Source organism: Branchiostoma lanceolatum, chromosome 5, assembly GCF_035083965.1.
Source record: "Branchiostoma lanceolatum isolate klBraLanc5 chromosome 5, klBraLanc5.hap2, whole genome shotgun sequence".
Classification (NCBI taxonomy): Eukaryota; Metazoa; Chordata; class Leptocardii; order Amphioxiformes; family Branchiostomatidae; genus Branchiostoma; species Branchiostoma lanceolatum.
This window is the reverse complement of record NC_089726.1, coordinates 5621839-5634719: the sequence shown is the minus strand read 5'-3', so window position 1 is coordinate 5634719 and position 12881 is coordinate 5621839. Positions and strand designations below refer to the sequence as shown.

Here is a 12881-nt window from a genome sequence, read left to right as displayed (position 1 = left end):
AAAACTCCCCGTAAAAATTGTTGCTTCTCTCGAGCCTCTGGGAAAACGATAGACTGGGAATGTGAGCAGTAATGCGGAGACACGAAGATAATGTATACAGCTTACACAGTGCTGTGTACGCACTACATACATACATAGTACATACGCACTATGGTGTTTATCAAACTGAAAACGAATAGCAATCTCCTAAAACAACGGCCCTGTTTCTGTTAAACATACATTCGCGTGACCAATCTATCACATCAGACAAAATATTGTCGTGGGATGGACGCTATGTACTAGTATCTGTCTATAATAGGTACATTGTATGTCCTTTCTTGTTTGGTCAAGGAGACTGGCCCGTCACACCGTAGGGAGTGGCTACGAGCGCCACACTGGATCGCACCGCCGGTTTAAACTACTATTAGTAGAAGTATTACAGCATGACAAGATGTCTTTAATCGCATCGTTAAGCGTAGTTTCCGTGGTGTTGTCGCTCTGTGTGAATGCCCAGGACGCGTACCCAACTCGGACAACAAGTTTGGGACGCGTATCGGGCATAACGGTCGCGTTCGACGGCACGACAGTTGAAGAATACCTCGGCGTTCCCTACGCGGCTCCCCCCACCGGCCCTCTCCGTTTCAAGCCGCCCAAGGCCGCACAGCCATGGCAAGGCGTGAGGAACGTTTCGACGTTCGGAAACTCGTGCATGCAGACAAGGACACGCTACGGACCAGTGTCGGAGGACTGCCTGTTTTTGAACATATATGTACCATTCAATGGCTCGGACGCAACTCAGAGCATGGCGGTCATGGTTTACATCCATGGCGGAAGGTATGTTTTCCTTTATGATTGTATGTTTGAATGGCTAGGGGGAGGGAAGGCGAACCTCTCCCTCCTCCCTATATATCATTTTCCGGCATGTTTAAAGTTCATCTGTTTTTGTTCCTACGTTAACGTACGTAAAACACAAATATGGGGCGGGGGGGGGGTCCTTACCCTATTGACTGTGATTGACACCGTGTCACAAACTGATTTGGGGGATACATGGCCGTTACTCCCGAACAGCATGATTGAAATGAAAGCAGCTACCATTTCCCCCCGAAGATTCAACTATGACACCGCGCTGTCGTTCAACGGCAAGTGGTTGGCCGCCAGAGGTGACGTCATCGTGGTGACGCTGAACTACCGGCTGAACGTGTTCGGGTTCCTGAGTACGGGAGACCGGAACTCCCCGGGGAACTACGGGCTCATGGACCAGCGGGCAGCCATCGTCTGGGTCAAGGACAACATCGGCAACTTCGGCGGGGACCCTGACAGGTGACAAATACTGAAAATGCATTCAAGCTCGCGTGGCTGTAATGCCGCAGTAGGGAGAAAATTCAATGTTCGCGTTGGTTTTAAATTCGCGTTTGAGATAATAGTAGATAAGGGGGTAGGACTAGGAGGCCAACAAAATCCCGGTGGTTTTAACTTCGTGGTGAAGAGCTTACCGCGAAAACCGCGAACATAAAACCACCACATTTACAGTAATAGTTTGCTTGTAACCATTGACAAAGGTTCGACTTGATTTACATACCGTTATCTCCGTTCCTCAGTGTTTCCATGCGCATGCTGTATAGCCAGCTGGCAAGACGACCGTGGCTTTGTCATTTCTTAACAGAATGTTGTAGAAGAACTTATCAAAACAGGGATTGAAATGTTGAAATGTCAAGTTGACATTAGGAACTTTGTCCTGCCCATGTGAAAACATAATACAAGAACTAATTAAAAATTCAAACACAAACATGATAAGAACACAGAAAGTTAAAATCAAGACTTAAAGGAAAGCTACACAAAAAAGTGAAAATCCTTCTATGCTATGCTTAATATATTCCAAAGTCAAATTCTTACTTCAAGTTGTTTCACATAAGTCCGTCATAGCTCTGGGATTTTCCACAGTTTGCAACTTATGCCGTGCTGACGCCTTCTCACCTGATAATGACGTCAGTGTTTCAAATTTTTCACCTGATGATTGTATTATATGATGTCAGTGTTCTAAAATTCAATCATCAGGTGAAAAATTTGAAACACTGACGTCATATAATTCAATTATCTGGCGAGAAGGCGTCAGCACGGCATAAGTTGCAAACTGTGGAAAATCCCAGAACTATGACGGACTTATGTGAAACAACTTGAAGTAAGAATTTGACTTTGGAATATATTAAGCATAGCATAGAAGGATTTTCAATTTTTTGTGTAGCTTTCCTTTAAGACATATATAAAGAATCAAAACTAAAATGCCGTTTTCCTTACAACTATTTTGTTTTCCTTACAACTTCCCTATGAATATCTTAGATCTCTGGATACTCTTTGCTCGCCGGTTTCGAATTCTTGACCTGCTCTTTAATCCTACAATCAATACAAATATAGTGCTGCAAGCCTACTTCAGTTTCGAAAGGGTCGATTGTTTTCTCCATGAAACTACAGAAACAAGATCTTTCTGCAAAGCGGTAGCTTAAGCTACGATGCCCGTAAACCAATAAGAAAAACACAAATCATTACTTAGATGGAAGATGACCTTACGGTACCTATCGCGCCGTGTGTTGTTACCAATGATTGGAATACACAGTGATATTGTGCATCAGTAATTTCTCTTTATTTGATAAAGACCAAAGCTTTGTAGGCGTGTTGTACTATGTGCAATACAGCGATTTAGAATTGCCCCCTCCCCCCGAAGTCGACATTTTACAACTACATTTAAAACATTCACTGACAATGTGTCGCCTTGGCATAAGGATCATTTGTGGGTCTTGATGGAATAGAACAACAAGTAAGACTTAACTTCTTGGTAATGATTCCTCTTTTACCAGGGTGTGTGTGTTGTAAGAAATATGTTATACCCTGCGGCCTGGTACACTGAAATATCCTCTGATCTACCTAAGTTGACAGCCAGTGAGGTCGAATGTCTTGCAATCGAGAGTGAATTGAATTCAAACATTGTCAAAATATTACAATTTACAGTGGCTACTTTTACCAGTCTGTTTCTGATTGGCTACTTTTACTAGTCTGTTTCTGATGCTTCTAGGTACTAGGTTGTATCAATTAAAGTAAAACATGTTCATCCAGCGGTGTCGATTCATCAATCAGGTTTTACGACAATATGTGATAAACATCGTAAAGCACACTGCGGTAACATTACATAGAACATTCAATTTACTTTTAAAATTATTGATTTTTTATGAAACAATCCTCCAATGAACAGTTAATCTATTGTTTAAACTTTTTGCCAAACAAAAATGCATATACAGTTGAGGGTCTATGCGATACAATGGTTTTGCTTAAAATGAAACTCGTGATACTTAACGCAATGAAGTCAAGGTAAATCATGGTCTATACTGTCTTACTGACTATACTGACTACTAACAATGTTTTCAGCGTGTTTTTATAAAATCACGAGTTATAAAAAATAACATGTTTATACCCATACGATATCTCACCAGGCAGCAATGTTATCGAGCAAGCAAGCTATCATGGCAATACATTCATTTCCTTAATATTGCACTACAATTACGTCCACGTCTGAATGCAGAAGTTGAATAATTTGTAACTATTGTAGGATGCTAAAAGGAACGAGTGAATGTGGCCTTTAATATGTATATATGGCCCTTAACTATTGCCACTGGGGATGGGTGTCTTATTGCCAACTGGAATAACATGTCCAATACTTCTTTTAGTTTCACCCTTAGCATCTTTTTTAAGCGATCAATCTACATAGCTTTAGAGTAAACGGCTCTTTATTACTTAGGATGGCACATGTACCGTTATTGAGATCAGTTGCTGGCATTTGGCTTGCAAATGAACGTCATCATTCTGGACGATATAGCATATGATGGATCGGAATGCTGCCATACTTCGGTTTTTGACGAACAATGTGACTCCAGCCACCTAATAGATGCTGATCTACCCTTGTTACAATTTTGTATGCGTTCAGATCTAAAGGAAAAAAAAATCAAAAGCAAAACGATTTGTTGATGGTTAAATGTAAGCAACTTTCCTTGGAATTTTAAATGAAATCATTGGCTACAAACATTCAAGGTGGCTGGGGGAAGTTTTTGTTTTGTGGTCTTAATGTTTGGTGAATATGTAAGTATTAATCTCTGGTATCAGTGGGCCTATTTACATTCTCGGTCTTTTGTAGAGGTTGGTAGTGATGCGGGGTGTCGTTTATATCAACAGAGCCATGATTTCCTTATGTTAGTGGTTGGTAATGATGCAGGATACCATGAGAATCCGCTTGCTCGTTCTCAGGTACAGCATCAGCACTCTTACGAGATGAGGGAAGTGGGAGAGGCTCATTTTTGCACCATTCTGTTGTATTGGTCTGTACATTTTGCTCAAGTACGTAATAGTCATGATCGTAAGTCGGTCCGTTTGTATTCTCTGTCTTTGTACTTTGTCAGAGGTTGGTAGTGATGTGTTGTGTCATTTGCATCAGTGGGTGCATCATTTGTTTTTGTTAGAGTTTGGTAGTGATGTGTGGTGTCATTTGCATCAGAGGGCGCTTTATTTGTTTTTGTTAGAGGTTGGCACTGATGTGTGGTGTCATTTGCACCAGTGGGCGCATTATTTGTTTTTGTCAGAGGTTGGTACTGATGTGTGGTGGCATTTGCATCAGAAGGCGCATTGTTTGTTTTTGTTAGAGGTTGGTACTGATGTATGGTGTCATTTGCATCAGAAGGCACATTGTTTGTTTTTGTCAGAGGTTGGTACTGATGTGTGGTGTCATTTGCATCAGAAGGCGCATTGTTTGTTTTTGTTAGAGGTTGGTACTGATGTGTGGTGTCATTTGCATCAGAAGGCGCATTGTTTGTTTTTGTTAGAGGTTGGTACTGATGTGTGGTGTCATTTGCATCAGAAGGCGCATTGTTTGTTTTTGTTAGAGGTTGGTACTGATGTGTGGTGTCATTTGCATCAGAAGGCGCATTGTTTGTTTTTGTTAGAGGTTGGTACTGATGTGTGGTGCTATTTGCATCAGAAGGCGCATTGTTTGTTTTTGTTAGAGGTTGGTACTGATGTGTGGTGTCATTTGCATCAGAAGGCGCATTGTTTGCTTTTGTTAGAGGTTGGTACTGATGTGTGGTGCCATTTGCATCAGAAGGCGCATTGTTTGTTTTTGTTAGAGGTTGGTAGTGATGTGTGGTGTCATTTGCATCAGAAGGCGCATTGTTTGTTTTTGTCAGGGGTTGGTAGTTGTCCACCTGATCGTTCTCATGTTCAGCAGCAGCACCTTTACGGGTGGGGGGCAGTGGGGGAGGCTCATCTTCGTTTGCATTGGTTGACGATACATTCTGGATTACACAGGACTCTGTGCTACCCTGGGACTGCCCCTGTCCTGTCTGACCAGTTGTTTCCCCATTAGACGCGATGTCTGTGTTGCTCTGGCCATTCTTTGGGTCTGCATCTGATGCACGTTTCGCAGCCCTCCTCTTGTACAAGACCGTGACAATGATGGTGATAATGAGGGCAGTACCAGCTATGGCACCGCTAAGAGAGGCAATGAAAACAGGTAGGGAGATGTCAGTATCAGATTCATGATGCCTGTTGCTTTCTGGTTTGATCGACTTTCCAGTGATAGCAAGAGTGGTTAAGGTTGTCATTGCATCTGTTGGACTCGCAGGACGGGGTGTTGGGTAGGTATTATTTTCTACATTATCTGATGCAGAAGATCTTAGTTCTGTAGCAACAAGCAGCGTTGATATTGTTGCCTTGTTACAAACCATGTCTACGGAATTGATTTCTTCCAACATTTTCCCAACAAACTTGTCAGGTTGGGCACATGTTATCTTCTTTGCAAATGAATCAGGCCCAGTCATTTTAAGCCTAAATGAAGTCAACCTACAGTCACAACGCCAGGGGTTATTGCGAATGTTAACACCGCGAATAGATGCCAACATTCTGTAAACTGCTAGCTCGATGGTAGTTATCTTGTTTGACTGCAGGCCCAAATAAGAGAGACTGGGGAGGTCTGAGAATGCACCAGGCTGAATATCGGTTATAGAGTTATCATTAAGGACCAAACGCCTTAGGTCGGGTAAATATGAAAATGTACCAGCCTGAATATGTGTTATTTCGTTGGAGCCTAGGTCCAAATAGCGAAGCTGGGATAAACCTGAGAATGTACCAGACTGAATGTTTGTTATTCGGTTTCCATCTAGGAACAAATATTGGAGTTTGGGTAGGTTTGATAATGAACCGGATTGAATGCCTGTTATGCGATTAGATGCCAAATTCAAAGAATTTACGCGCGCTGGTACGTTCTGAGGAATGCTGGTGAGTCCCTGGTTGCTGCATGTGCACTGTTTCAATTGTTTCAATTTCTGACATCTACAGTCAGCTTCCTGCATGTTGTTCTCCTTCAGGATGATGAGAAGAAAAATCAGCACGTGTCGCAGCTTTCTATCCATGTCCTCCTGTTACCTTGAAAGAATTAGATACTGAAATTAAATTAAATCATTTGACCCTTGTCTATATTTCTGCAAGCACTGATGGCAATGGATGATGAGTGGCTATATCACTTGCCAGCGCAAGGTTACCATCTTATTTCAAAGCTTAGACATAACTACTGAACAGTGTCAATATCATCAAATGAATGTAGGATAGACCTTCCGACTATTATCAAATTCATTACCCCTAGGCCCTTCTTAAATTGCGCTTCCAGCATAAAAGGCCCATTGCACATCCAAGCTGTTAGGGGCCCCAAGCCTATACCATTTCTGATGCGCGTGAGCCACCCCCCCCCCTCCTCTAGTACGTTTCACCGGAACAAGAGCTGTCTACCGACCCAAAATCATGACTATAGACAAACTATGTTTCAAACCATGCCTGAGCAGGAAGTGAAACTGGTTGGACCCCAGACACAAGGAGTAGAAGCATATTCTATTTCAATCCGTCTCAGGAGAGTCCATCTTTGTACAGACCTCATAGTGTGGTATCTTCATTACATTTGCTCGAATCCATTTGAACCAAATACAAATTTAAGACGATGACGTCAAAGCCCCCCCCCCTATATATGGACTGAAAAGTGAATTACGGCATTTTTTGTTTCACTTATTTGGGTACTCCTACTATATGCATTGGCCTTTCAGGAAGGATTGATTTACCTGTTTGGGTGCCAAAAATGTAAACAAGATAGAATTACGTTCTATTTGTCCATCTTTACCTTACCATGTGATTAATGTACATTTGCTGTCTATGGAGCAGACCTACGTGAGGTTTGTCCAAGTTTGCTTCCAAGCTAGTCAGAAAATCTTTTACATTCAGTTTTTTGTCAGGTAGACGTAACGAAACTTGTTGCTCTGCTTGTAGAAGTGTGACAAACACTATTAGAGTGTTACCACGTGTGTGTTGATTGTCTGAAACTGACTGTTTGAATATTAACAATATAATTGAGAAGATTGTTTACTCCTTTCTCTCCCACATCAAAGGCCAATACATTCCAGTCTGCATGACAGAAGTCTTTCGTAAGACAAAGGTAATCGGGTGTGGTCCCTGTTGTAGAGAGGGGTGATATTATACCTTATTAATGTGGATTTGGTGCCTAGAAGTGCAAAATGTCGAGTTTTGCTGCCCTTCCCTTTTACCTTACAATGCAACCAATATAACATTGCTGTCAACAACAAAAAATGCCACATTTGAAGTTTATCAGGCCTTACCTCTTGAGCTGGTCAGGAAATCTTCAGTTGGTTTCTTCTTGATGGAAATCTTGAAGGATTTGTTGTGTCTTTATTGTAGCTGTGCTCGTTGGCTACGCCCTTCTGTATAGCTGATCCGTAAAAACAATCTACGATTAGTCTCATTCATATGATTACGTCAGTTGTATGATGCTGACTTCTTGAATATTAAAATTTACACGTTTAATGTTGAATAACAATGGTTTCCAACTTTCCACATTTGCCGGTTCTGGCACATTTAGCACGCTCTGAACCGTTAACCGTAAACTCATAAACAAATGCTTCTACAATCTGGACCTTATTATGGGATATACAAAAAGTCTGATGGTGACATCAGTGTGGGTCATATGCCCAGAGAGGGATGATATTATACCTTGTTCACGTGGATTTTGTGCCCAAGTGTCGAATTTTATTGCCCCTCCCCGTTTACCTTACAAGGTAATCAATGCAACATTACTGTCTACAAAATAGGCTTACCTTTCAACATATATCCAAACTTGCCTCTTGAACTAGTCAGCAAATCTTCGGTTGTTTCCTTCTTGCCGGGATATACTGAATGATTTTTGGTCCCCTTATTGTTGCTATACATGTGCTCGTTGGCGACGTATACGCCCTTCTGTGTCGCAGTGTGAAAAACAGTCTAAATTGGTCTCATTCATGTGATTACGTTGATTGTATGATGCTGACTTCTTGGATATTAACATTCACACGTGTATGGTTGAATAGTAATGGTCCCCGAAGATTGTGCAGATTTGCAGTCACAGTTGGTAGAACACTATGCAATGTTATGTAAAATAGAGCACACAAAATTCATTCCAGTCTGCATTTCGGGATGAGCCCGCTGCAGTTCAGTTGACCTCCACAGAGCGCCATTTAAAAGAGGGCTTGAAAAGCCGATACGCACAAATCCGCTAGGATGTGCTCTTGCGAAAGCCCATCTCAAAATGGAGCCAGTATTGGGAATTGGGTCTATTTACCATCTTTTCAATTCTCTATCGCCCTAGAATAACAATCTTCGGGGAGAGTGCGGGCGGGATGGCTGTCAGCATGCAGCTGATATCTCCCAAGACGACAGGCTTGTTCCAGCGGGCCATTTGCCAGAGCGGCGTTGCCATGACGCCCGGAGCCATCAACTACAGCCCCCTCGCAGCCGCTAGAAAGCTGTGCGAGTACCTCGGCTGTGGGACGGACGACCCAGCGGGGATGGTCTCGGCCCTGATGGACATGGACCCCGACGATCTGACGCAAGCCGCTGCTGTGTTTACCGGTATGACTGTTTGTATCCCTCAGGCTTTCTTAAAATGGAGTAGAAAAGCTCTACAAATTACCCCGTTGGTAGAGGGTCTGAGTCTACGTCCAGCTGAAAGAGGACTTCATTCAGAGCCAATGAAAGCTGTCTGTTGAAGCATTGTGTACATTTGCAGTGGATCGCTCATATCTATTTGAAGTGTAAAATCAAAAGTGCCATTAATAGCCTAAGTCTGCTTATATTTTCATCTCACATGTCAGGCAACTTCACCAGAAGAGTCTGGCTGCCCGTGATTGACGGCGATTTTCTACCAGAAGAACCAGCTCGCTACTTGGAGGCAGCACCGTTGGACGGCCGCCAGCTTCTCATCGGGTGTAACAACGACGAGGGCGGCGCACAGGTCGAAGATGGCTCCCCGGCTTCCCACATCGTGGACAGGCAGAGTTTCGAGTACTACCTGAACTCCTCTCTCTTCCCGACCTACCCCAAAAACACACAGGTACAAGAAGTTTATCTATTTGTTTATCGGTTTGGCTGTTCAGCACGCACAGCCAGGGCTGCCCAACAAAATTGCAGTGGGTAGTTGAAATCGCTTGTCCTGGAATGTAGCCAAAAGTAAACCAATACTAGCTTTGATTGCTTGCTCTCAGAACGTTAACGTTGCCGTGCCTGACCCCAGTTTCGGCGTACTGTTACAACAACTTACAATGAAACGAAAATACCAGTTTTGGGGACGCAGTCTATTTGTTTCAACAAGACCAGGTTGTAATTTTCTTTCAGAACAGTTAACTTCTTATGATATATGTTGATAGAGTTATTAGGACTCAAATGACTGTGTATCTCTGTTATATTGTATCTGACCCTTACCTCTTCCCTCATGACCTCAATGAAAAGCGGCCTGCGTGCCTAATTGAACTTATCATGAATAAACAAAGGTTCAAACAAACAAACAAACAAACAAACATATAAATTTGCATACTTGTCCACCACACAGATGATCATGAAGGCAGCGACGTACGAGTACGGAGTTTGGGAGGAGACCGATCCCGAGGTCCTCCGTCGGGCCTTCGCACAGATGTACGGTGACTTCGAGTATCTGGCAAACACCGTACAGAAGGCAAACCTATACTCACGGGTTGGTACAGTCTAACAGAAATAGTAGTGGTAGGTACGCCACCTGCACAGTATGGTTCAACACCTAATCCGTATGTGATTGTATTGCGTGAGTTCATACAAACGAGATTCATGTTGTTGTAGCCTGGTATCCAAACCTATCATAGCTCCCCAGCAGAGAGGAGACTCGGGAGCTACAGTGTAATAATAGGTTTGGATACCAGATTAATGTTGTTGTCAAATGCTATCACTGATATTACGACAAACAATGTTAAAGTCTACATTGGCATAATTTGGTGAAGATGAACTTGGGTCAATAAATCAATGAGCTTCGTATCTTGTTCTAAAACTATGATTGCCTTAGAAGGCTTGTCTTTTGCTTATGAATTGACGGTACTCGGGCGTACAAAATTAGTCCTTTTGATTAATCCTGCACATCGTCATCGTCTCAGTCTTTTTTGTCTCTTTTTTATAACGGCATGACATTTGGTTTTAATTGTACACGATTATGTAATATTTTACCAGCCATCCTTTCGTCAGTGTGTCTGTTACCTTCTTCCAGTTTTAATGCATGATTGGAGCTTCTCCTAGCTGCCAGGTGGCGAGAATGCAGTCCCTTAAGTCAATTAATCTGTAAGGTCAGGAAGAGAATCTCTCGACACGGTCCTGCCAAAGGACAGAAAAGGAAAAGAAAATCCCTTTATTAATCTGTTTCAAGGACAGACTTTTCCAGACGTAATCCTTAATTCTGTGAAACTATATTTTTCAGCGTAACCACCCGACCTACATGTACCTGTTCACCCACCGTCCATCGTTTTCCGTCCTGCCCGAGTATGTGGAGGCGTCACATGGCCAAGAGTTGTACTTCCTCTTCCCGGACTTGCGCGGCAACGACCCCGATAGTCTGAGCGCGGAAGAGGAGGATCTGAGTCGGACTATGATTAAGTATTGGACTAACTTCGCTAAGACGGGGTGAGTTGGATGTTATGTCCCTGTTACACATACAGGACCTTACAGGGAGTTGCCTGGCATCCTATTCTAGCTCCAGTTCGCTCTCCTGATCTTATCGAAGCTCATCGAAGCATGTTGTAACTTACCGACTTTGATTCTCAAAATATATACAGTGTTGGCACCCTTGCCGACCAGCAACTTCCAATCACAGATGCCATCAAGTCTTTCATCTCTAGATCTGTATTTGATAAGTGCAGACATTGTTACTGGTGGCCGAGTATTACTCATTAATATTGTACCAACTACACTCAAGGCTACCACACGACATCTTTTCCCATTTCGCTGCATTCCTCTCATGTTGAACATCACCGCATTGGATCGAAATTTCAGTTCAAAATCAGTCAAAAATCAACGCGCGAATAGATGTCCAAAAATTTGCTTCCTGTGATCTTATGACATCATGATGTTTTTTGCCAGCAACCCAATGCTGCCGTCTTCGTCGGACCTGCCTACCGACTGGCCACAGTACGTACCCCGCTTTGGACAGCCAACCACAAAACAGTACCTGTCGCTGAAGACCAACATGACCGGAGACGACATCAGCAGTAACCTCAGGCCCAAGAAGATCTATTTTTGGACAGAGGTAGCGCCGGCACTAGAGTCCATTCTCCAGTCTACTTGTGAACCAGGGGTCAGTGCGTCCCCTGCAGTTCTCCCGAGAGATGCCGCGTGGCGTGTTTGTGCGATTGCCCTAGCCCTGTGTTTTATTAGATAGTCATACCACTATAAAATCTGTTGATTGATGCTTCTTACTCTTTCAGCATATATGTCTGCTTCTTTGTTTGTTTGCTTCTTTGTTCGCTTGTATTGCATACCCGGCAAACCACTTCATGGCACAACACAATAGCTATAGGTTTGTACTGAAGAGTACAAGTTGCATATCTGGACAGATTTGTTTTATTCGCTCAAATCGGGATGGACCCCTTCTAGCGCTGTGTTTTATCAGATAGTCATATCATTATAAAATGTTTTGATTGATGTTCCTGAATCTTTCAAGCACACTTGTTTCTTTGTTTGTTTGTTTGTTACTTTCTTTCTTTGTAGACAGATTTATTTGTGTTGGTTTGTCCGTCAATCTGACGAGGACCGCTGTAGTCATCCATAGATGTAGTAATAATATTAATATCAAGTGTTTATTTGTAGTACTTAGTCATATGGTATGGGCCATTCAGAAAACAAACTGTAGCATAACATGGCATGGGGCAGACTTTCGCCTGTGTAGCTATGTCTTGTACATTGTAGTTCCCAATATGGCAGTTTTGAATTTGTGATCAGACTAGGCGTGATATCAAAATCCGAATTTAGTGATTTTATTTTTGAAGTGTTCGCTGTAATTTGTATCTTCAAATGTCGGGAATCGTAGTAAAAGATGATGCTAGTGACGATGATCATGGTATGTAAGCCCTTCTATAGAAACTCTGCATATATACCAGAAAATATACATAAAAACGTCAGCAGCACAAGGATCAAAATGATGAAAAAATAACCTAACAACGTATTCTCTCAGATTGGTACTTTAGAAAAAGGGATTATTTTTTTCTCGGCCGTTTTTCTACTCTATCGGAGAATATCTTAAGCCATCAAAGAATCCATTGTATCAAAGGATATTTTAGCCTTATTTCACCTATAATAATATACCCACCGGCTCAACGTCATAAGGATTAACAATGCATCAGCAATACACCACTGCTACTGAGTGGAAGTCTTAACGTTAACTGGTGATAGTAAGTAGTTTAAAAAATTACATCTATACTAAAATTTTACAAAGCTTTAGATGTTCTTCAATGTTACATCATGGGTAGTGTCACTTACTTTAC

General features: G+C 42.3%; 2 protein-coding genes across 2 annotated transcripts in view; one reads left to right on the top strand and one right to left on the bottom strand.

Annotated features, from left to right (window-relative positions):
- LOC136434602 (calmodulin-4-like) overlaps positions 1 to 12881 on the bottom strand; it is a 129095-nt gene that overhangs the window by 28644 nt on the left and 87570 nt on the right. The window lies entirely within an intron of this gene.
- Positions 58 to 11986, top strand: LOC136434595 (pyrethroid hydrolase Ces2e-like). The gene is made up of 7 exons (XM_066427487.1): positions 58 to 813; positions 1087 to 1299; positions 8696 to 8958; positions 9201 to 9439; positions 9935 to 10075; positions 10823 to 11025; positions 11482 to 11986. Exons 1-7 carry the CDS (start codon positions 308 to 310, stop codon positions 11777 to 11779), a joined length of 1863 nt encoding a protein of 620 aa, XP_066283584.1. The 5' UTR covers positions 58 to 307; the 3' UTR covers positions 11780 to 11986.